This window comes from Manis pentadactyla, chromosome 5 (genome assembly GCF_030020395.1).
Source record: "Manis pentadactyla isolate mManPen7 chromosome 5, mManPen7.hap1, whole genome shotgun sequence".
Lineage (NCBI taxonomy): Eukaryota > Metazoa > Chordata > Mammalia > Pholidota > Manidae > Manis > Manis pentadactyla.
Genome location: NC_080023.1, coordinates 44,752,134 through 44,776,717, shown reverse-complemented (window position 1 = coordinate 44,776,717; position 24,584 = coordinate 44,752,134). Strand labels below are relative to the sequence as shown.

Genomic DNA, 24,584 nt, shown 5'->3' with positions numbered 1-24,584 from the left:
AAACCATGCACAAGAGGAAGTTAAAGCTCTAGTTTAAAAGACACATGCAAAGAACCATGAGCATCAAGTAACGAGAGATGTAACATACGTTTAGTTGGTCAGCTACTGTTTGAAAAATTATCTGAGGGAAAAAAATTTACTAGTCTTTCAATGTATTGCTTTTACTCAAATATTCACATAAAAATATCTGTACTTGTAAACCTTCCCACACTTTTAAATAATTACTTTTCTTTTAAGTTTATGAAGCTGGTATACTTAACCTTAAAAGACTGTATTTGCAAGTTTTGGTTTCTGAAGAAAATATATTCAAGGAAATAATTTAATACAGTGGAAATTTATAGAATGAAGTTTTAAATTTAGACATTAAATGCACCAACAATCTTGTAGTCTTGGAAAGCTCCTGAATTCTATTTAGTTAATTTTATTAATTTTTTATACATCTGATTAATACTTTTATACTATGTCTGATAAAAAATGATAAGTGGTGCTTTTCAAAATAAGAAGCTGAACTACATAGTAACTGGCTTTGTGAATACCTAGAATGAAAGGTATATATCAGAATACTAATTACCAGGAGATGGGTCAGTGGAAGGGTAAAGCCAAGGGAGTAACCCATTTAATATAGGAATTTGAGTTCTTTTAGGGTCAATTAGTATTTCTTTTATCCTAAAACTTCTTTCTATACAGTATATATACATTAGATCAATCAAGATGTGGAGATCATCTTGTGAAACATTCTAAAGTCAAATTAGAAGTTAATACGAAAGGCAAAGAAATTATAGAATGAAACAGAAAATTAGAGACTATAACCTAGAAATATTTTAAAAACAGAGAACAGTGTGTCAACTGTCACTATTTGTGCCAAACTTCGAGACTAAAGCCCAGATATAAGCTATTAACTTGTCACACTGGCGACACGTATATCTTCCCAGCTTTGGCTACCTGAAGCTCAAAGAAATATGAAACAATAAGGTTACACAGTAAAGTGCCAAGCAGGAATCTTGCCAGAGCTACTAGCCAGCCAATCTGAACAGTCCATTCTGGTGGTCTTAGGGTGTCACTATACTAAGTTCACCAGTTCCAGAGCAAAGCCTAATATTTCATGTACTTTTCTTTTTTCTTCCTTTTTTTAGTAGCCAATAATGAATACAGAGTTACTAGTACTGCCTATTAAGTTACAATTTGGGGATCATAAGAAGTCTATATTATTTATCAGCAGCAAGCAACAATATTCAGGTAAACTTATCTTTAAATAATTCCCACTAGTCTATAAACTTCATTAGGTTAGGGGCTTTGCTCGTTGCTGCATTCTCAATACCTGGCAGTGCTTATTATATATGAGGTAAATAATACATATTTATTTAGTAAATCTTCTAGCCAGCACTGAATTCAGTCTTGTATTCAAGACTTCCTTTGGAATCAACAAGATTTCTTAGTTTAGTAGAGAAACATAGATTGAAAAAAATGACCCTGGCATACTGGTTTTTTCCAGATTTTTGATAAATAAGAGGGAGGCAGTAAGTATGTAAATGCATACATTAATGGATTAAAGTGCTGTGTGTGTCTGTGTATTCTAGCTGTAAAAAAAACTAGTGATTTTTAAATAATCACTAAATTTCCTTTGCTTGCCATTTCATTATGTGTATCTATTGAACACAAAGGGGGAAAATTACCCACCAAAATACCAATCTTGGGGGGGTAAATATCAAAGCAAACCTATTAATCAAAAAAAGCACCTAAATAAAGATCTATCACAAAGAAAAGATATTTTACTGCATTTGAACATTATTTTGAATTATTTGAACTAAGTAGATGTTATAAAGACTTGAGTCTAGACTGGTTCAAAAAGAGAGTATTCCCTGAATCTCTGAACCTATAGTGACTGTACAATTTCCTTTTGTAAAATATATTCAATCTGACTTTCTATTCTTATTAGCATCTATGACTCAGCATTTTCAAAGTAAAAAAGAAAATAATTTAAGCTTTATGCTTAATTCTGATTCACTGAAGTTATCATTCCAAAATTTCAGGTTTGTTTTAATTATAATTATTATTAAAAACTGATTTAAACATAATTTGAATCATGGAAAAGATGTCTTTGAAAAAACATTCTACCTTATTTAAAACTTAAGTCATTTGTATTTAACTTGAAATTTACTTTTAAATGCTAACAAATTAGATATTTACAGATGAACCAAAGTCTTTTTATCTTAATTCTGTTTATTATTTAGTTTGTCTTCGCCTGTAGCTGATGATATCAAAATAACTGAAACTTTAATTTTCTGGTGCCATCAAACATCACAAATTACTCTCTTAATGTTATTTAATAGATACACAGAAGAGATATAATTTTAATGCTATTTTAGAACTATAGAAGAGTCTTCTATACTTGTATTATGTTAATTTAAAGTTTTTAACAAGATAATTTAAGAACTCAAGGGGTACGAAAAAATTTAGGTTTCAGTTAATATCATGATACCATTAAGATACTATTGTACTTGATTTAAATCATATTTTTATCATGCCATTTATCTGAATGTGAATCTTAGGCTTGATAAAGTATAATGAAACTGGGATTAATTACTTCCTGAAGAATTTTAGAAAGATTTCTTTTACCTCTAGTTTTCATATACTAGAGTTCTTTCAAAATAAAATGGTTCACTAACAAGTAGTGACAAAAAACACTTAACATGTAACTGCCATTAATACACTGTTTACTAAAAAAGAAAACAAAGCATAACATATCCACAGTGAAACATTAACAAGGATATAAACACACCATGTTTAAGAACAATTAACCTTTAGGATGAGTTAGCATTTCTGTTTCCAAAAGCCTATTGTCCCAAGATTCTTATTACTATCTTTCCCTAAGTGTAACATATTTGTACACAGATTCAATTTCAAAAGTCTGGATTAGTAAAATCAATATATTAGTTTTGTATTTAAAAAACAAACAAACCATCCAGTGAATTACAAAATAATTACCCACTAAAGACAGTCTTCTCTGTCCTAAAGAAAGGAATGGAAAGATGTGCTGTCAATTTCAATCCTATTTTCTGATTACCAAAGTTGCTTAGGGCATAGGCTCCTTTCAACAAGCAAATGCTAAACTCATTATACTAAAGGAGCTAGGAAGACACACTGAGGAGTACACACTGTAGCCATTTAAGGCCAGGTTTTGACTTGAAATAGGCACAGAACTCCATCCAAAAGGAACTCCAGAGATGGGTACATGCAAGAGCAGAATGTGGCTTTGGCAAATCACCTTCCTCCCAACTTTATACTTTCACTGGTTATCCTTTCAAATCGTGTTTTTGTCTGTTTAACATATTTAGAAGCAACAAAAAAAAAACATGCTTTAAAAACATCTCTTTGGAAAACTAAGGTATATTTGCAGCAGAAAATTTGGTAACATTTTTATAGCTCCTTTGGAGAAAACATTACAAACTTTCTTTTTTGATTGAAAATAGCCAGTGAGAAGTAAGAAGCCAGGAATCACTTTCATTTCCCTGTGGAGAGCAATGCCTTAAGAGATCAGTGTCTTGCCCCCCTACTTAAGAGGTCTTTCAGGAAGTCAGAAACTGAACTATCAATGTGTGTCTCTTAAATCTAATATTTTCTCTGCCAGATTTAGTATTTTCTAGCCATCTCCTTTTTCTATTAACAAATACTTTAAATTATAGCATGAATATACAATTGCTGTCAAATTCACATAATAGAGGATATTAGTAAAAAACATATTTACAGATGTAAATATTTGTTCTATAAAGCCAATACATTAGTCTTACTCTTTTATTAATTCTACTGCATCTTCTTCCACCTTGCTTAAAAAGCTTTAGAATTATTTGTCATAAACAAAACCATTTTTAATAGAAAACATTGAATTGAGGTGTCTAAGCTTACCAAACTTCTTGCTTTCTTTAGTTGTACCAGTCATCTTGATCTTTGCAACTTCAAAGAAGTCTTTAATTTCTCTCTCATATAGTCGTGATAAATAATCCATGTAATTCTTAAAATAAAAGTAACATATACTTATTAATAAAACAAATATAACACTTCACATTTTCAGTGCCCCCAAATCCTTCGTGCTTGTTTTAAATTTTGTGGTTTAAAATTTTGGTGCATTTCATAGGACCTAAAAATCCCAGGAAGAAAAAATTTAGGCTATTTTCTGTCTTTAAAAAAACTGAACAGGCCATCATAACATTAGCAATTTATAAAAATATGAAGTTGATCATAATCACAGATATTTTCATTTTTACATATTATTTCACATATTTTAAATACAGTTGCAGTCATAATATATAGGATATTTGAGTCAGAGCAGTCACATTTCTTCAGTCTCAGATTGCACAGTATTATGCTTTGTTGATGTACTACCATTTAGTAAATCAAACTCCTCTAACAGGGTCATGCAAGTGGTTTCAATGTTTTGCTATGATAGACAACGTTACAATAAGCTTTTCATCTGTAATGAATTGTTTCCTTGGAATAATTTCCTAAGGGTAAAATTACAGGGAATTTTATAACTGTCCTCCATACTGCCATGTTGCTTTAAAAATGATTACACAGACAGTGTCAATGGCAACAAAGGAGTCCTTTCAGTTTCACTAGACCCTGTTGGTATTGCCCCAAATAGGTTATTTTCAATAAGAATTTATTTACAATTAGTACATCTTACATATACACAATGGAATATTATTCAGCCATAAAAAAGAAATCCTGCTATTTGCAACAATATGGATAGACCTAGAGGGTATTACGCTGAGTGAATAAGCCAGGCAGAGAAAGACAAATACCATATGATTTTTCTTATTTGTGAGTATTAAAAAACCCCAACAAAATGAACAAAGTAGCAGTAGATTCATAGACACTGAGAAGTGACTGGTGGTTACCATGTGGGAGGGGTAGGGATAGGTAGGTGGGGACAGGATAAAGGGGCACAAAAATTCCCAATCATAATATAAGTTGGTCACAGGTATGGTAGTAGAGCATGGAGAATACAGCCAATGATTCTGTAACACTTTTCTATGTTGACAGATAGTAACTGCAGTAGCTGGGGTGAGGATTTAAAAATATGGGTAACTGCTGAGCCATTGTGTTATATACTTGAAACTAATATAAGATTGTATATCAACCATACTTAAATAAAAAAAAATTAGTACATCTTAGTTTTCATAAACAATTTATTTTTTAAAAAACAAATTTGATTTCTTCTAGCTCAAATGAAAACATCTATTATTTAGCATAGAAACTCCTATCTTCATCATTATGAGCTTACCATTACATAAAAATATTTTATACTCTCAGGAAGGACTCTTCAAAGTGGGAGACCATCTATTTTTCCAAGTCCTAAATTAAATACCATACACAGACTTTGACTTAATTTAAATAAACTCACAGCAGAAAAATTGTACCTAGGTATTCTTTAAAATGTATCATTAATCTAAGCTTCAACCTCCTTTATTATTTCAGATTAATACCTGCTTTAAACATCAGGTACACCTTTCAAAAGGTATATATTTTATGGAAATATCTGTATATTGACTTAGAGTTTACTGATTTTCTTATTTTATAGATATATCCTTAAAAAATAGTGTTTGGATGAAACATTTTATAGATCCTGCTTTTTTCAATTTGTAGGTTCTACACATTTCCCACATACTCTCTCTGTCAGAAAAGTTAGTCTAATGGGCAATTCTTTCCTATGATATTTGTATAACTTTAAAAGCAAATATAAATTAAAATAAAACTTAAAATTAATTCCTATTTCACTGGGCTGTCTCTCTTTTTCAATGTCTCATTTTTTTTAAGTTTAAATTCTCATTAAAAAGTTGATCACTGCAAATCAGCAAATGATTGACAAATGGAAAATTAGCTTTGCACCATTTGTAAAATGTTCATCAATGGTTTGTACTGAAATTACTCAGTGTCAGAGACTGCATTCCAATACCCAAATTGTTTAATGTACACATTCCTACCCAAGCAATTAAAGTTTCCAAAAGCTATTTTTGTATCTAGAAAACAGCCACTGGAGCAGGCTAGGGAAAATCACTCCCTTTTTCAATGCATCTTAAATGACTGGATACTTTTTTCCCAGGTACTCAACAGAACTTACTAGTGGGGAAAGGCCAGACAGGTGTGCCTATCAGTTAATTCATTTACCAAACCCTAAAGGGTGTGCCTCACTGTGAATACATATTCCTCTTATATATCACCCAACTTAAAATTTAACTGTCATGAGTTAAATTTAGTTATCTTAGGCAGTCTTTTCAACTGTTTGGTGCTGGCTGTAAAGTCTCACAGGGATTTCCATGTTTTACATTTTCTTTACACTAAAAGATAAATTTCACAAAGGTAGAACTGAATTTGAAAGAAGATGTCTGAGGAACCTTCAAGATTGACTCAACCTCAGGAGGTTATGAATAGAGGGAAGCTCATTTCCTCTCCAAGCATGGATGGACCATCTCTATCATTAAATGCTACATGTATTACCCAGAGCCACAGATAGGAGTTGTAGTCCTGGGGAGAAGGATACTGGGCAGTTGAGTTCATTACATGACCAAGACAACCCTATTTTCCGTAGGCTCTTATCTTGTATATAGAAGTCAGGGCTGGGCTTAGATTCAGCCATAAGTTGGCCTGGGGCAGGGCCTAGTGATTCTTATCCCTAAAGAATTTGAAACAGGCTTTCTTTCCTGCTTCTGCCAAAAAGTGTGACCTGTGTACACCAAATCAAGTGCAAATTGTTATCTGGATTTAATTATCTTTTTCTTACTACAGAAACGCTGGTTTGTCTGTTTCCTTCTTTCATTCATTTTTTTCTCCTTCCCTTTTAGTGAAATTTCTGTTTTTGACAAGTTCAGTAACTAAATTAGATTATGAGGTAAAATACATAGCTTGTCAAAAGTTCAAACCACAAGATCAAGTAACATTCCTGGGAAATAAGTAATTTCATTTAAAAAAGCTCATTAATATTGTCAATTGAAAGCATACTGTGAGTGGAGAATGATTCTATACATCATCTCTAGGTTGATTATATAATGTCTAGTTTCTTCACTTTACATTCATGAATACTGAATTATATATGAAGATAGGGCAATAATACTGAGAATACAATTAGGCAAAAAGCTTATTGATTACTTATTTGAATATTCACTAGGGGACAAAGCAGTTGTTGGCACAAAACTCTTAAGGAGATACAATAATGTTTAATTATTCAAAGTACTAATCTTCATAAAAGTTCAAAAGGCAAAGAATTCCAGTAAAGTAAATAGTTTTCCTTAAGATATCTCCAAATCAGAATTCTGTTGAATGAAACAAAACAAAACATAACACAATAGAGTTGCATTACACTTACTAATTCTGAAGAGTAAAAATAATAATCTTACTTAAAATAGCTAGCCAGATAAGGTGTATATAAACACCTCAGGATATTTATATTATTTTTGAAAAGCATTTTTAATTCAAAAATATTATTTATTTTGCCAAGGTTTATATCCCCTTTCTTATGATCTCAGTTTAAAGGTAGAGGAGCCAGATTTTACTTTAAATGGGCAAAAGCACTTTGAAGAGAAAATACATGAACACTGACATGTAAGAATGTCCTTTTGCCAAATATGTTGATATCAATACACTGATAGGAATGTATAATCTGCCTTTTTCTTATCATAATGCTTCTCATAAATTTCTACCTAATCCTCTACCTTCTCATGAAGCATAAACATGAGATAGTGGATAGGAATTGCAATAATTATTTCAGTAAGTGTAAAGGTGGATTCATGTATAAATATTAGTTTCCTGAGAGAATGATCTTTATTTATAAAATACTCTGAAAAAAAGCAGTACTTTGTGAATAAAAGTAGGAAAAATTTTTGCTAGCAAAACTAACAAAAATAACATGAGTTTGCTATCTAAATTATCTGTTAAGAAGTTTTTGCCCATAAGCACACAGAAGAGCCTTTACATTAACAATTCCAATATTCTCACTCCACAGAGACAAAATACATCACTCTTTTCAATTCCAGAACATCTTTTGAAAAAAGGTCATATTGTCCACATGATTAAATTATTACTAATTACAACAGCTTATGCCTATTTGGAATTTTTATTTTTAAACTCTAAATTCATAAAAATTTATACATGAAAGACTTCAAATGTTTCCCAGGATATTTCAGAATTTTAAGTAAACTGCTCTTATATGTAATACATAAATATAGCTATTTATTTATTTATTTTTTTTGAGAGGGCATCTCTCATATTTATTGATCAAATGGTTGTTAACAACAATAAAATTCTGTATAGGGGACTCAAAGCTCAATGCACAATCATTAATCCACCCCAAGCCTAATTCTCGTCAGTCTCCAATCTTCTGAAGCATAATGAACAAGTTCTTACATGGTGAACAAATTCTTACATAATGAATAAGTTCTTACATGGTGAACAGTACAAGGGCAGTCATCACAGAAACTTTCGGTTTTGATCAAGCATTATGAACTATAAACAATCAGGTCAAATACGAATATTCGTTTGATTTTTACACTTGATTTATATGTGAATCCCACATTTCTCCCTTATTATTATTATTATTATTATCATTATTTTTAATAAAATGCTGAAGTGGTAGGTAGATGCAAGATAAAGGTAGAAAACATAGTTTAGTGCTGTAAGAGAGCAAATGTAGATGATCAGGTGTGTGCCTGTAGACTAAGTGTTAATTCAAGCCAGACAAGGGCAATAAAACATCCATGTATGCAGAAGATTTCTCTCAAAACAGGGGGGGTGAGGTTCTAAGCCTCACCTCTGTTGATCCCCAATTTCTCACCTGATGACCCCCCTGCAACTGTGCCTGTCTTAGGTTGTTCCTCCCTTGAGGAATCTTACCTGTCTCTGGCTAACCAGTCATCTTCCGGGGCCATACAGGGAAATGTTAAGTTGGTAAGTGAGAGAGAGGCAATATTGTTTGAAAAGGTTAGCTTTTTACTTCTTTGCAGATTTATGACCTGTGGCTTTTATGCCCAGTATTTGTCTTAAGGTATCTTTACCACTTGGAAGAATTATGATACTCGGTAAATTCGATATGAGGCACGAATTCTATTTAAGGGTTGTAATTATGAAGGAAGAAGAAAAGCTATAGGAGTAGCAGACGGAAGAAAACATGGGAAGATTGATTATTTCTTTGACATATCTTCTTAAAATATAGCTATTTATATATTTAAGTTAGGTAGCAATTCTTTAGGTTCCCTAAGTGACATGGCCAATTCCAATACTAAATGAAGGTCACAGCATACGTGCCAGAAAAATACTATACCCGTGGCTTCTAGCTACAATGGCCATGTATGAAATACACGTCAGATCATGCCATTCCATTGTCCAAAGTCCACCCCCACCCTCCACCCAATCTCTCCCGCAGTAAAAGCCAAATCCTTACAATGGTGTACAGTTCCTTTCAGGTCTGCCGGCTCCACCCAACCTTAGCTCTCCCACTTGCTCTTCTCAGACCCCTGGATCACTATGCTCCAGCCACACTGGCCCCCTGGCTGCTTCTCAGGCATGCCGGCATGCTCTTGCCTTAGGGCACCTGCACTGTGCTTGGAAAGCTTTCCCCCAGAAACTCCCACTGTTCATCCTTGCTTATCTTTAGAATCTGTGCTCAAACATCACCTTATTCTTATGCCCTATTGAAACTGCAGCCTTCCCCCAGCCCTAGCATTGCTTGCTTTTTCTCTAGAAAACTCAGCAGCTCCTTCTAACATACCGTATAATTGATTTTTGTCATTCAGAATACATGCTCTGAGAAGACAAGCATTTCTCTGATTCCTTTAGTGCTCTGTCTCTAGCGCTTAAAACAGTGTTAGCACATAAGGGTATTCATTTGCTGACCAAACATATCAATGAGCGACACATCCTCTCCAGTTGCTGATGTGTAGTCAGTGGTATATACCACTGCTCTCCTAGGCTCCAAATCCAGCAAGTTTGGCATCATCCTGTCCCTTCTGTCCTTAGAGTCACTCTTTTATGTTCTCTAGGCCTACCACTATCTTTCAGATTTAAGATTTCATTTCATTTGAATTATTATATTAGGCTCTTAATTTCCCTCATCCAGTCTTCTCCCATGTGAGAGGAATGCTGGTTAGGGTTCAAGGCTCATCTTTTTCCATATAATTTCTCCCTGATCCAGGATATGAAATTCCTGTTTCAGTCAGGTTTGCCTCCTCATTGTCCTGAGAAAATGATGTATTTTCTTCCACCTTCGTCTGCACTTCTTATTCCTCATCCTTGGAATGCTCTTTTTCTTTTAGCTAGTGTACTAATCCCATTCATTTAAAACTCAATTTATGTCCAGTATCTTCTGTGAAGTTTTCCCCATGGTTTCAGGATAGGGATTTCTCTTCTCTAAACCATCATGTATTTAAATTCATTTCCAGTTTAGCACTTAATTTTTTGCTGATTGTCATAAGTATAATTGTTCTTCCCAGTCAGACTCAAAGCTCTTTAGAAGTAGAGGCTTGCTTGTTAGGCCCTGTGTGCCTGGAGTAGTGGAATGCTTTGTACTTGCTTTACTGAACAGATTATCAACTATGAGAAGAAAAATTCCTCACTCACACACCTTCATACTCCCTAATTTCTATACCGCACATAAACGAAACTCAGGAAATAACTAGTGTTTAATTAAATCGAATGATCCTTTGGGCTAGAGTATGGCCCAATACTATAGTAAACTGAAGTTCAAAATTGAGCTATTCGTTATCCAAGTAAGTAAAATAAATGTTCTCCCTAGCTAATGAGTACTCACTAATTCAATTACTTTCTGCTTTGCTAAGTATGTGCTACAGTATTTCAAATGTCACTTGGGGAACTGAATATATGACCTCTTGACTCTTAAAGATTATGCTCTCTACTCAGCAAGTAATTGATGTCAAATCCATACCTTTGCCAGTCCCTCATATTTTCCATAATCTGTACTCTTTAGCCACTCCATCAGTTTGGCATATCGGAGCAAGTCTCTATGAAATGGATGATGGTTGGGTAAAGCCAGTTCAACAGAGTGTTGAGCAAGAGTTGAACTCTGATCATGACCCTAGAGTGAGTAAAAAAGTAAATTAATACACTGACAGTACAAGAAACATTGTTGTAACTGAAAATCTAAACAATGACCAAATATGGCTGAGCAAAACCAATAGGATATAGAAAAATAAATAGCAAGTACTTACTTGTCTTCTTTCATCATCCTGTGTATACAAACTGAACATCACTACCAAAAAATAATCATAGACATGCGAGAATGATGCTGATAAATCAACTAGTCATTTCATCTTCTAAAATGAGTTGAAAATGAATGTTTTGATCAAGTTTGTTTCTCCCATATCATTTTACAATTTACTAAGCAAATAAATTTCATGATACAAACTGTATTAAGAAACATACCAAATATGTAAGTCATTCAGAACAAATTTTGTACAACATATGGTATTTCCATTAGAGTCTACACCATATGAAACAACAAATAAAAATATACAGAATACAGAATTTTTGAGTGAGGAAAGCCTATAGATGATTATATCCGAGACTTTCCTGGATAATCTCTAACAATAATGTAATTTTAGTTCTTCCAATAATTTGTTAAGTAAGTAACTACACATGATTTTTAAACCTTAACAAGTAAATTAGTAAGTTATCTAACGGCCTAAGACAGATGATGTATGTATCCTGACATCTGTTTTGGAAAATACAGACCCCTTAGATCATCTGATCTAAAAACATTATGCTCTAGAAAAAGAAATTCAAAAGGTTAAGTGATTTGCTTAGATCACACTGGAGGAAAGCTAGAATTGGAATCTTGGTCATGTGAATCTCACTTCTGTTTTCTTTTAAAACATCTAACAAAATCATTGATCCAATGTGGTTAGACTTGCAAAGGTGTGACATTTACCAAGACTCACTGTTGGCATAGATGTGTGGAAAAAGGCATTTTCATGCACTACTGTTGCAAGTAAATTGCCTCAGCTTTTCCTGGGCATCAATTTGGTAGTTTACTAAAATACACCTATTTTTAAGTACATACTCTTCATCAGGAAATTTCACACTTAAGAGTTTTTCTAAGAGGAAAATACTGGTAACGAGCAAAGATGTGGACAGATAGTTGGTTATTTTATTATTGTTTAGAATAGCAAAACTGCAGATGTCCTAATTACCCAACAGTAGGAAATTGGTCAAGTAAATGATGATACAGCCATATGCTAGAGTGCTTTACAGCCATTAGAAATTATGATGGGAGTCTCATATTTGTTTAAATGGATACATGTCCATTATGTACTGTTAGACGAAAAAAGATTTTAAATAGTATGTATAATGTGGCCCTAGTATTGTAAAAATAAATACATATGTATACTTTAAAAATCTAAAAGAACATAGAACATTTGCAAGCAAAAAAAAAAAACTAACAAAATCATTTTAATCAGACACAAAAACTGCAAAATAATTGAACAATAATTTTCCCAGCGCTTTTTTTGAAACAATCCACCTGTCCTTCTCTGCTACTTAGTTAATATTTGTTGTAAAACTCAAAGCCAGTGTCTAAGAGATGGCGAGTTGGAAGATTAAAGGAGCAGATTCCCCTTTAAAAAGTTCCCAAGAATAAGGAAAGGGCAAAAGAAGACATTAAAAAAAAAAGATTTATATGATGTCATTGTGACTCAATCTGATTTGCCTAGAGAGACAGAAGTTATTTGTTAGCATTCTGTGAAAACTGTATTAAAATGGCACAGACTATTGGCGTTTGGGGTAGATTAATTCGTTTCCTGGTAAAGTTATCTAAAACTAATTAAATGTGGATTACAGTAGCTGGTATACATTAGCTTATAAACATCCTGAATTTAAATTCTTTAAATTTTAAAGGGGCTTCTTTCTCCTATCTAATTTATATGGTTTGCTATATACATAAAATAGGAACTTAGTGGTTTAGATTTTTAAAATAACTTCTTTTAAATACAGAGTATTCACAAAAAATTCCTGGCCTAGGGAAATAAAGAATTCTCTAGTAATTGAGTAGTACCTTTAGAGTAAGAAAGATGAAAGTAAAAGACACAGCAAGTACTAAAAATCAACCTTATCTGAGTCTGTTCTTCATTAAAGCTTTCAAATTAGTCGGTTGGAGAATTATCTTCTTGTAAGACTATATCCCCAATTTAAAATGGAAATACAAAAATAAGGACCCATTATGTAGAAATTATATATAAAACTAAAGAACAATCAATATACTTCTAAGATTAATCTTAATGATATCTACTTAGGTTAACTTGGTAAATTGGATCAGAGATAGCAGAAAAGTATTAAAAAACTGGACTGACCAATTCAAAATAACATGAACCCAGAAGGTGGAGGCAAGAGAAATTCACAGCTATCATAGATATTATATACAAGTAATATTAGGTATATAGGTCCATAATTCCTTCCTGTAATTCTAAAACTCAAAAAAATTGAAAACTGGTGCCCAAACTATTTTGATGTAGAAATTTGACATTCACTGTCATGAGGCTATTTACAGTGTTCAGAAACTACTCACATTTTTTGCTGTAGAACTGTTCTGTGCTTCTATTTACAATGGCCAAGATATGGAAGCAACCTAAGTATCCATCATGATGAATGGAAAAAGAAGATGTGGCACATATACATAATGGAATATTATTCAGCCTTAAAAAGAAAAGAAATCCTGCCATTTACAACAACATGGATGGATCTAGAGGGTATTATGCTCAGTGAAGTAAGCCAGGTGGAGAGAGACAAATACCAAATGATTTCACTCACATGTGGAGGATAAAAGCAAGCAAAACAGAAGGAACAGATTAGCAGTGGACTCATAGACACCAAGAAGGGACTAGAGGCTACCAAAGGGGAGGGACTGGGGAGGGAGAAGGGGATTAAGGGGCACTATCATTCACCATAACAATATAGGTAGGTCACAGGAACAGTAGTACATCACAGAGAATTAATGACTCTGTAACATCTTGCTACATGATAGGCAATGACTGCACTTGAGGGAATAAGGACTTGATAATATGGGTACAAGTTGAACCACTGTGTTGTATATTTGAAACCATCAGAATGTTGTATATCAATGATACTTTAATAAAGAAAAAAAAGAAATATCCTGTGCTTGATTACAGTGCCCTGCTGCAGACCCTGCTGGAATGGCTATATCAGTATATACATTTTATTACTTTTCTAAAATCTGAGAAATTCTAGAAACACAGCTGACCCCAAGACTTTAGGGAGCATGGACCTTTCTGAATGTTGTCTCCTGGATGGCTGACTAAACAATCAATCACATCTTCCAGCAGAATGACAGAGGAATAAGAGCTACAGTGTTGAGAAATGGAATTATTCTGTATGTTTGGAATGCCTGGGCACCTGCATGTTTTCTGTAAAGACTAACAACAAATATGAACAAAATTAATAATATTAAATAAAATACACAGGTATTATCATGGGACTATATATCTAATTACAGCTACCCAAGGTCAATACAAACATTACAATACAGAAATGTTTTTTAATTGCCACATCATAAGGATGACTAGGACTGTGTTAAGTCACAAACAGTAGATACTAATAAGCACAGATAAATATTATAGTTTTAGGTCTACTAATGTCTCCAAATTGAGTGCCTTAAATTAGTTACACTGATTAAAGGGGAAGAATATTTGACAGACTTGTTATAGCTTATGTTTTCCAAATATTCCATCCTTATTAACAACAATGTTAGATATCTTTTTATTTCCCAAAACAATCTTCCTCAGTAATTTTTTTCAATGATTCAAGACTCAGAGTTATTGTTTATGTTCTTCTACAACTGTTTACTCAGGCCATTACATGTTAAGTTATACTATTTAATTCAGTATCAGGAAATTATTCAATTAAAAACCTTCTCCTTTTCTGAAAATGGAGAATTAATTATTAATGTTTATAGAGGATTTTACAGTTTACAAAGCTCTCTCACATATATTACTATTCAAAGCTTTCTTTTGCAAACAGCATTTTAAGTTCACCATCTCTTGAAAAATCTACTTCTAAAATGAAGAACATCATTACCTTCAAACTATTACTATTAAGGCAGATTAAAAGTTTTTAGTGTTAACAAAAAGACTGAATTTTAGAGAGGATGGTTCCGAAATAACTATAGGAAATAGGAAAATTAAGTATGTAAGTTCAGTAATTCAATCAATAATATCAATAACAATCAAGATAATTCATATCTAGAACTCTAATGCGCAAAAATTTTATTATGTATTTAAAAAATGAAGACACTCAAACTTTCCTATATAAATAATAGATTAGTAACAACACACACACACACACACACACACATATATATATATATATATGAAAATTCTAATCTAATTTTCACAATAATCTTGCAAAGTACTTTCCACCTCATTTAAAAAAACAGCAAAACTCATTTATTAACTTCACTTAAAAACAGTATGTTAGGCTTTTGTCCAAATTAACCTAAGACAAATACATTTTCTAAAAACTCACTGAGTTGCAAATGTTTATTAGTGTATATATTACTAGAATCTATGCCAGAAAGAGGTCAACTAACTTGTCCAAGGTCACCCAGGCAGGCAGGAACAGTCAGGATTTTGATTCCAGAAGTTTGGCTCCAGCATTTATTTGCACTCCTAACCATTTTGTTACACTGACTTTTTAATAGAAATGTCAAATGTTGAATACATTTTCAAGATCTAGAACTCTTTCTTTCTATGTCTGGCATGTTTGTTTTTGTTTTCTTAAAGAAGAAAATCTTCATGAAGTTCCAACAAATGTCAGAAAAATGACCTTAAGTAATTATAATTATTTCGAAGCTTTTAAACTATTATCAACCATGTTTAAAAAATTTTGAAATGTGCTTAAGGAAACAGTTTTTGTGAAATGAACTGAATGCTGGTGTTCTATTACATTATATAGGTTTTATTTTATTTTACTATGTGATGTTTTTATAAATACATGTTGAAAGAAAAATTTCCAAACTTAAGTATATAGCAAAACCCCTCACAACTTCAGTTATTTTCTGGTTCACTGCATATCAGTCTCTTCATGTTGCTAATGGAAACTGTACAGAATTATGAGCTCTCTGTAGAGCCAAAGGGGGAAAAAAAGGGCAAAGAACAGCTATCTTTTCTATATAAATCTTAAAAAAAAAATGACCAAAAGAATTTATTTAAAGGATATGCAAGTATTTCCTCAATTTCATTAGCCTAAATCTGACTGCCTGCTTTCTATATCAGAATCCTAACTGGTGCAACTGGCCTGCTTTTCATAGCTTAGTATCTTTCTGGATACATGAATCCCTAGAAAAATATAAAAATTATGTGGAAAAGTCTGTAATTTCAATGGAAGCTGAGGGTATAAGATTTACAAGAGTCAAAAAATCTAGCCATTGTTAAAATATCACTCTCATATTAAATGTATATACAGTAAGAAGCAAATATTAAATAAAAATTCATTTCAAGTTTCATTAAAATGTAGCTATGTAGAAGTAATACAAAAGTTGTATCATATTTAGCATGCTCTTGATGATTGGTTCCCAAATGTGAAGTTTTTTTTTACTGGCCTACAGCAATATGAAATAAAATGATGGGAGTGAACTTTTCATAATGGCAAATGTATTGATTTTAAAAGTCTGAAATTATGTTTTTTCTTTTAGTTGTAAAAATGTTATTTTTATATTAAAAAGACAAAGTAGGTGGCAGCATTTTTTTTTCTTAGGTTTTATTTGGTAAGATAAAAAAGCAGTGACTTGGTAAGATTCCCAATTTTCTTTAATTTTACTGATGTGTGAATTAAAAAAAAAGGGAATGCTCTTAAATTACTTTTATGCTGTAATCAACAGATTATTTCCACTGAATTCTTCTGCACAGTAGTTATAATATCTATACATTTGTTAAAAACTGCACTGCACACTGTCCAAGTCTTGCTTTATACATGATGCCATATCTGACTACTTAAATTCTCAGTATATTCACTTTAGATTAAACCTCTTCAGCACTTACACATTTATATACTTTGTATATGATGAGCAATTTAACATATACATTGCTGTAGAGCTTTAGTGCATTAGTTTTAATGATTCCTTATTAGCATCTTAAAGATGACATTTCTTATTCTTACATATGAATGACAGCAAGTACATAACAGCCACACAATGAAAATTTGGCTATTGACAAAGAGATTTACCATAATACAGTAATCAAATTTTCCCATCTAGTTTGTCCCATGCCACGAACAGAAATACCCATGTTTCTCAACTCCTTCGCTAGGTTATCTGATGCACTGAATTCAACACAAAGAAAAATCTCTTTTCTGTACTTGGACATGCTCCTCCACTTTCTTCAGCACATTCCCGATGGTTGCAACATTCTGGTTTTTAACATGCATCATTCACATGTAACAATACGTATTAGATTTTCAGAATCAGGAAGCATTCATTTTAAACAAAGCCAATAGTTTATAAGGCAAAGAAGCAAATCCATAAATAAATGCATGTTAAAACAAACAATTGTGGGTGCAGAAAAAACTCACTGTTTACTGAGTGGTATTTTAATACCCATCTACAGATGTAGATAACATCATTATCAACAGTGCCATTTTTAAAAACTGAAGAATTGTATAAAAATAGGTATTATAGAAATAATAACGTAAGAAAAATGTGAAGTAGTATTTCTGGGTGACTTCCAGATTTACTTTTTTCTTGACACTTTTCAGGTTAAGTGAAATGTTTGGACAGTATTCCCCGATTTCCTCCTTGCATGTTCAGTCAGGTGGCCTTCTGTTATGCTTCCACAATATCACTATCACAACACTTATCCTCCCTCAGTATAGTGTCTAGCTCTCTTTCCCAGACTGTAGCTACTCAAGGGCAGGATCACCCTCTTGTCTATCCCAAGTAAATGTCTGGTTTGTATTTCAATCACCTAGTAAATGATTTCTAAATAAATGAAGGAGTGGGTGAGTAAAAGAATGACAGGAACAAAGGCAAGCAGAATGAGATTAAATACCTTTTTGGATAAAGTAACTTTTTGCTATAGGATATTAAAGTACTGCTATAAATGTGGTTAACAGATAGCTTAAATTATAAAGTTACCATCTATAAAGATTCTGCTGTTGTTAAGTTTAGCAAACTTTATAGGAAAAAAGAAAGAACCAGAGAAGCTTGAGCCAAATTTGATGTACTCACAGGCACCGAAAGAAAGTAGGACCTGTTATAGAGTTGGAGGAGGGCCTGAGTAAACTAATTGGAAATAAAATATATAAATACAATTGTTTTAGAATATTGCAAAGAGAAAACAAAATAAGAATCCAATGTTTCATACAGCATTTCTTGAACAAAATTTCCCTCAATTTTTCTTTTGCCCAATAACCCAATAAATGGAAAATCATAACAAACCTAATAAATTACACTAGCTATTTAAATGCCTTGTATTTAGATGTCTCTAAGGTACTATTATCAATTATTAATAGTGCCACAACCCTTATTATAATGTCCTTTTCCACATAAAAATGTAGACAAAGGGTTTATGTAAGATTAAATCAACTGGAATTTACAACTGTGCTATAGTTATTTTTCTCATGTATATAAGTACACAGAGCCAAGAAAACATTTAAAAACACTGAATCAAGGCCTGGTTCTCATCTCAAAATACTGAAAAATAAAAAAAGTCAGACAGTAAACATGTAACAAGTCTGGACTTATTTTTATAAATAAGAATGTCTAAATAGTATATACAATAAGTAAACAGAGTTATTTATGTGATTTCTAGAATCACAGAGTTTTAATTGAAAGGAACTAGACTGTCTACCTAAGGAGGCAGCTGAGACCCAAAACACACCTATGGGCAAATATACACATATTTAAAAATCTTCAAATAAACATGTAAAGGAATATCCTGTGATCCAGTTAAGCACATTAAAATCTGTTGTGGGCATTTAAGTTTATGGTAATATATAAAACAAAGCTAAAGGAATATCCCAATTTTAAAAGTAAAATAAAATTACCTGTTGAACGAAGACATTGTTGAGGTGATTGGCCAGTCTTCGGGCAAAATGCTCTCGCAAATCACTGAAACGCTGCAGCTGCTGTCTGACTGCCAAGAGCATGTCATGGCCTGAAATCAAAACATTTCTTAACCGACTGAATGGGTAAAAAAATTTCCCTAATGTTTAATGAATACATTTATAACAATATCCCTATTTCAGTTCTGAAAATTGCTAAGTTTTACTGGTTTATTAGCTTGTTTTGTAAAACAATGGTAAACAAAAGAAAAAATAGTATAGTACAGTGGTCCTCAAAATGTGGTCCTGCCTCAGTATCAACTGCAAACTGTTAGAAATGTGGATTCTAAGGCCTTAGCCCAGACCTACTAAATCTGGTGGGGTTGTGGGGGTGGTTGGCAATATGTATTTAACAAGCATTCTAGATGATCTTAATGCAAACTCAAGTTTTGGAACCACTGGCCTAGCAGAACCTTAGGCTCTGCTAGTCTAACCAGAACATATACTTTGTTGCTAGGTTCTGTGCACAATACTAAAGAAAAATCATGGTGTTAGGGTCATTGATGGTCAATCAGGAGGAACTGAAATGGAAAAGTTCTCAGTGCCAATAGAAACATGTTTGGGAATAAGCAAAACTTGTTTGAGAAGCTAATGATATATTAATCCTAAACCACTTGACTCATGTATTTCTTGGTAGAAGCTTTATACCAAGTTACAGGTTTAGTCTGATTCCTGGTCAGATTTTATCATTTCTAATGAACATACCTGGTCGAAGAGCTACATTCATGCACTGTAGTAGTGCATCAGCTGCATTGGTGCAGGCCTCAATGCCTCTGGAGGAAGCAAGATCTCCTTCCTGAAGGGCTTTTATATGACCTTTGGCCAAGTCCATGTGGTTCTGGAACATATATACCATTTGCACATGTAATTTTGGGAAATTTACAGGTAAAATGCTACTCAATCCTATCACTAGGTCTTTGGATTATTTTAAATTTTGCTCTCATAAGGAAATTAGAAAATGTTTACAAATGGGTTTTACATACTATCATTAGGTTTTCTGGGTTTTTTTGTTGATGGTAGTAATTTATAATCATACTTACCACAAGGAACTCTATCTCAGACAGGAGTTTTACATTATTAGTGTTACTAAGATGAATTAGGTGGTTGCTTTCAGAGATTTGATCCATTTGTTCTTTGACACTTTGGAGCATTTCCTCATAACTGCTCAGTTTCAATTCAATCTGATCTACTTCCTTGAGGGCCTCATCCAGCAACTTCATCAGGATGTTTACTTGCTTTTCAGAGGCCATAATCGATTGGATGTTGGCCTAAAAAGTTAAAAAACAAAAGTAACTCTTCATATTATTTAAATGTGTAAAGGAAGTATAAAGATGAAATGTTGCTAAATATCTTGATAGCAGAGTAACAAAGACTGATATACATCTACACATGTATTTTATCACTTTATGTTTATGTTCTAGATGATCTTAATGCAAACTCAAGTTTTGGAACCACTGGCCTAGCAGAACCTTAGGCTCTGCTAGTCTAACCAGAACATATACTTTGCTGCTAGGTTCTGTGCACAATACTAAAGAAAAATCATGGTGTTAGGGTCATTGATGGTCAATCAGGAGGAACCGAAATGGAAAAGTTCTCAGTGCCAATAGGAACATGTTTGGAAATAGTTCTACTTTTTACAGTATTTTAAGATGGTACACCTGTCTTTGGGTTAGGGACCATGCCTCAGTATTTGACCTCTGCAGACTACACAAGTAATGTTCTGCTCCACCATGTATAATCAGTAATGGTATATTCTCAGTTCTGCAAACTGACAGACATTAGACTCTGTTGTCATCTCTACCTCTTCTTCCAGTTCTACCAGCTACAGGAATTTTCTATACTTTCTAACATTTTTGTGAAATGTTAAATAAAACATAATCATCTATGTACTTCCTTAGTCAAGAGGGTAGCAGTCTTCCAGTCTTTGAAGGACACATGGAACTTACAACTGTAGTACAATTTGTACTAACAGGGTGTGAAAGAGCACATGACCACAAGCTAGCTCCTATAATCTTTCTTTCCTCTTTCATCTGTACCTATAGTAGTCCTCCCTTAGCTGCTGTTCTGCTTTCTGTGGTTTCAGTTACCAGCAGTCAACCGTGGTCTGGAAGCTGATGATCCTCCTTCTGTTGCATTACCAGGTCAATAAGAGCCTAAGACTACATTGCAATGGCCATGTCATTCCACTTCTCATCATGTAGGCATTTTACCATCTCACATCATCACCAGAAGAAGGGTTTGTAAGTACAATATGGTAGAGAGACACCGTATTCACATTTTTATTATAATATATTGTTGAAATTGATTATTAGTTATTGTTGATCTCTTACTGTGCCTAATTTATAAGTTAAACTTTATCATAGGTGTATGTATAGGAAAGAACATAGTATATAAGGGTTCAGTACTATCCATGCTTTTAGGCATCCACTGGGGATCTTGGAATGTACTACCCATGGATAAGGGGGCACTTTTACATTTTTTTCCAGGCAAAACAGTAACAGACCATCATCCCCTTATCCGCATTTTCTGAGTGACTCTGACAATTGATTGTAAAGTCCCTGAAATATGGAAGCTGCTAAATCCAAAATTAAACTGCAAAGCCAGTATGATGACTTGGAACATATATGCAATATTAATTAGAAAAGAAAATATAAACCACTAAGCCACATTAAGGAAGCATGGGGAAAAAACTTGGACAAGGAATGAAAAGAAGATCACTCTACAGCTGATGCTGTCATTTTGTACACATTATTTTATATACTATTGATAATAACTCAACTGTAAGCATGGCCCAACTATAGGAGTCAGCAGGGCTCAGACCCACCGAATCCATCTTTTAAGTAGCCGAACTGGGGTGTGGACCTATCCAAGATAATTTCCACTTTTACATCTTGAAATCTCTTCTAGGCTTGGCTTCCAGTGAGTTTTGTAAAATTGTAAGCTTGAAATATTCCTGTAATTTCTGGGCCTGAGTTCAGCCTCACAACTTCTGTACCTTTCATTTGTAGGTCAAAATTCTTTAAGTCTTTACAATATTCCTTATTCTCTGAGGGTTTTTCCTAAATGCTTATCTTGTCTAAAAAACAAAAACCCCAAATGTTCTTGTTTAGATTTTTCTCACATAAGTGGTATTTCTTCTAGTTCTTTAGCTCTTTTCTGAAGATGTGCATTTAGATTCAGACTCAGAAACTATGCAAATTAAAGAGATCCATTCCAACACATTATAGCTGATATGTCAAAAAGCCTTCTTCTCCGGCTATTCTGTTTTCACCACACTTACTATACTATCTTTGGGTAAATGGTTCACTTATTTAAACCTAATTTCTCTACTTCTGATTTATACTTTTTTTCCTCAAACCACAAAAATGCTATTCTTCTGCAGTAAATTACTCTGAGAAGCTTCAGAGGCTGGGAGAAAGCAGCAACCAAGTTTGTTTCTGGTTGGTTACTTTTTACTGCCATCATTTTATATCAAGAATCTCCCAAAATCCAGAACCTAAGCTAATTGCCTTCCCTGACCTAATAGGAATGGTTCTGTCTTTTGAACAAGGGCAGTGAAAGAAGGCATCTGGTAATGCACTAATAGAGAAAGACAGCAAGAATTTTACAGCAAGAATCATAATCAAAGGCTTAAGTGTTGGTATTCTCAAGATGGCGGTGTGAGTAGAGCAGTGGAAATCTCCCAAAACCATATATATATTGAAAATATAACAAGTACAACTATTCCTAAAAGAGTGACCAGAAGATACAGTACATGAGCCAGGCTACATCTGCAAGAACCCAACATCTCACGGAAAAGGGTAAAATACAAAGCCGTGACCCGGCAGAACCCAAGCACTCCCCCTACCCCAGCTCACCAGCGGGAGGAAAAGAATCAGAGTGGGGAGGGAGTGGAAGCACAGGACTGCTAAATAACCAGCTCTAGTAATCTGCCCCAGGAGCACAGACATACATTGCATGGTGCACTGGATATTAGAGGGGCAGAAAACCAAAATCCAAGATTAAGACTGTGAACAGATTCCCACAACTGGCAGCCCTGGAATAAAGGAAAAACAGGCACTTTAAAAGTCTTAAAGGGACAAGAGTTTAAATCATCCTGGCCCACTCAGCCCAGCAGGCTGGGAACTTTAAGGAACTTTAGGTGCCTTAACCCCCTGGGTGGCAGCACAGCTACGAACCTCTCACGGCAATAAGCAGCCTACTGTTCCTTCCCCACCGCAGGCACTGCAAGCAAACCAGCTGACCTGCCATTGCTGCAGAACAGCCGGGGAGCAGCCCCACCTACAGCAACCACACAGCTTAACACAGAGGCTTCTCCTTGCGTGCAGTTAACCGGCCCAGACCCAGAGGCTGTTCCCTGCGTGCAGTTGACCGGCACAAACAGAGGACACTGGCACAGAGTCCAGGAGGCACGAAGGGGCTTTCTTGTAACAGCAGAACATATGCTGATCGCCACTGAGCCCCACCAGTGTCCTAGGCCATCCTGAGGGCCACCCCGCCCCACCCACGGCAGCTTAGGGGATTAACCCAGAGGTGGTTAACTGGCACAGACAGTGGAGTGGGTGCAGAGACCGGGAGGCACAAAGGGGCTTTGCTCTTGTGGCAGAACAGGCGCAGCTGGCCTGTGATCCCCGTCATTGCCCTAAGCCATCTTGAAAGCTGCCCCGCCCATGGCAACTCAGGGAATTAACCCAGAGGCTGCGCCCTGTGTGCGGTTAACTGGCACAGACAGAGGAGACAGGCAAGGTGACCGGCAAGCAGGAAGGGACTTTGTTCTCCCAGCCGACACACGCACCACTCGCCAGTGACCACTCCCATCACCATGAAAAGGCAGAAGAACCTTGTTCAGTTCAAATTCCCTCAAACACCAGTGGCGGGGCTTGGTGAAACTGAAATCACCAATCTTTCTGAAAAAGAATTCAAAATAAAAGTCATAAGCATGCTAATGGAGCTAGAGAAATATTCAAGAGCTAAGGGATGAATTCAGGAGGGAGATAACAGAAATGAAAAAAACAATGGAAGGATTTAAGAGAAGACTGGATGAGGTAGAAGAGAGTGTTAATGGAACAGGAATCAGAGAACAGGAATACAGAGAAGCTGAGGAGGGAGAGATAAAAGGATCTCTAGGAAAGAAAGAGTATTAAGAGAACTGTGTGAACCAATCCAAAAGGAAAAATATGCGCATTATAGGGGTACCAGAAGAAGAAGAGAGAGAAAAAGGGATAGAAAGTGTACTCGAATAAATAATTGATGAAAATTTCCCCAATCTGGGGAAGGAAATAGTCTCTCAGACCATGGAAGTCCACAGATCTCCCAACACAAGGGACCCAAGGAGGACAACACCAAGACATATAACAATTAAAATGGCAAAGGTCAAAGACAAGGACAAAGTATTAAAAGTAGCCAGAGAGAGAAAAAAAGATCACCTACAAAGGAAGACCCATCAGGCTATCATCAGACTTCTAAGCAGAAAC

The 24,584-nt window shown here is 34.3% G+C and overlaps 1 protein-coding gene across 8 annotated transcripts in view; it reads right to left on the bottom strand.

Moving 5' to 3' along the window:
- Positions 1-24,584, bottom strand: part of EXOC1 (exocyst complex component 1) — a 61,564-nt gene that overhangs the window by 13,356 nt on the left and 23,624 nt on the right. For 4 of the 8 annotated variants that reach the window (XM_036895158.2, XM_036895160.2, XM_036895159.2 and 1 more), the window contains 5 exons: positions 20,151-20,378; positions 19,816-19,948; positions 19,054-19,163; positions 10,931-11,080; positions 3,904-4,009 (listed from right to left, as the gene is read on the bottom strand). In XM_036895158.2, coding sequence (XP_036751053.1) covers positions 3,904-4,009; positions 10,931-11,080; positions 19,054-19,163; positions 19,816-19,948; positions 20,151-20,378 — 727 coding nt within the window. Of the gene's footprint in view, positions 1-2,985; positions 3,010-3,903; positions 4,010-10,930; positions 11,081-18,235; positions 18,290-19,053; positions 19,164-19,815; positions 19,949-20,150; positions 20,379-24,584 lie in introns of all 8 variants that reach the window. The other 4 variants (XM_036895153.2, XM_036895157.2, XM_036895154.2 and 1 more) reach the window with 2 other exon arrangements.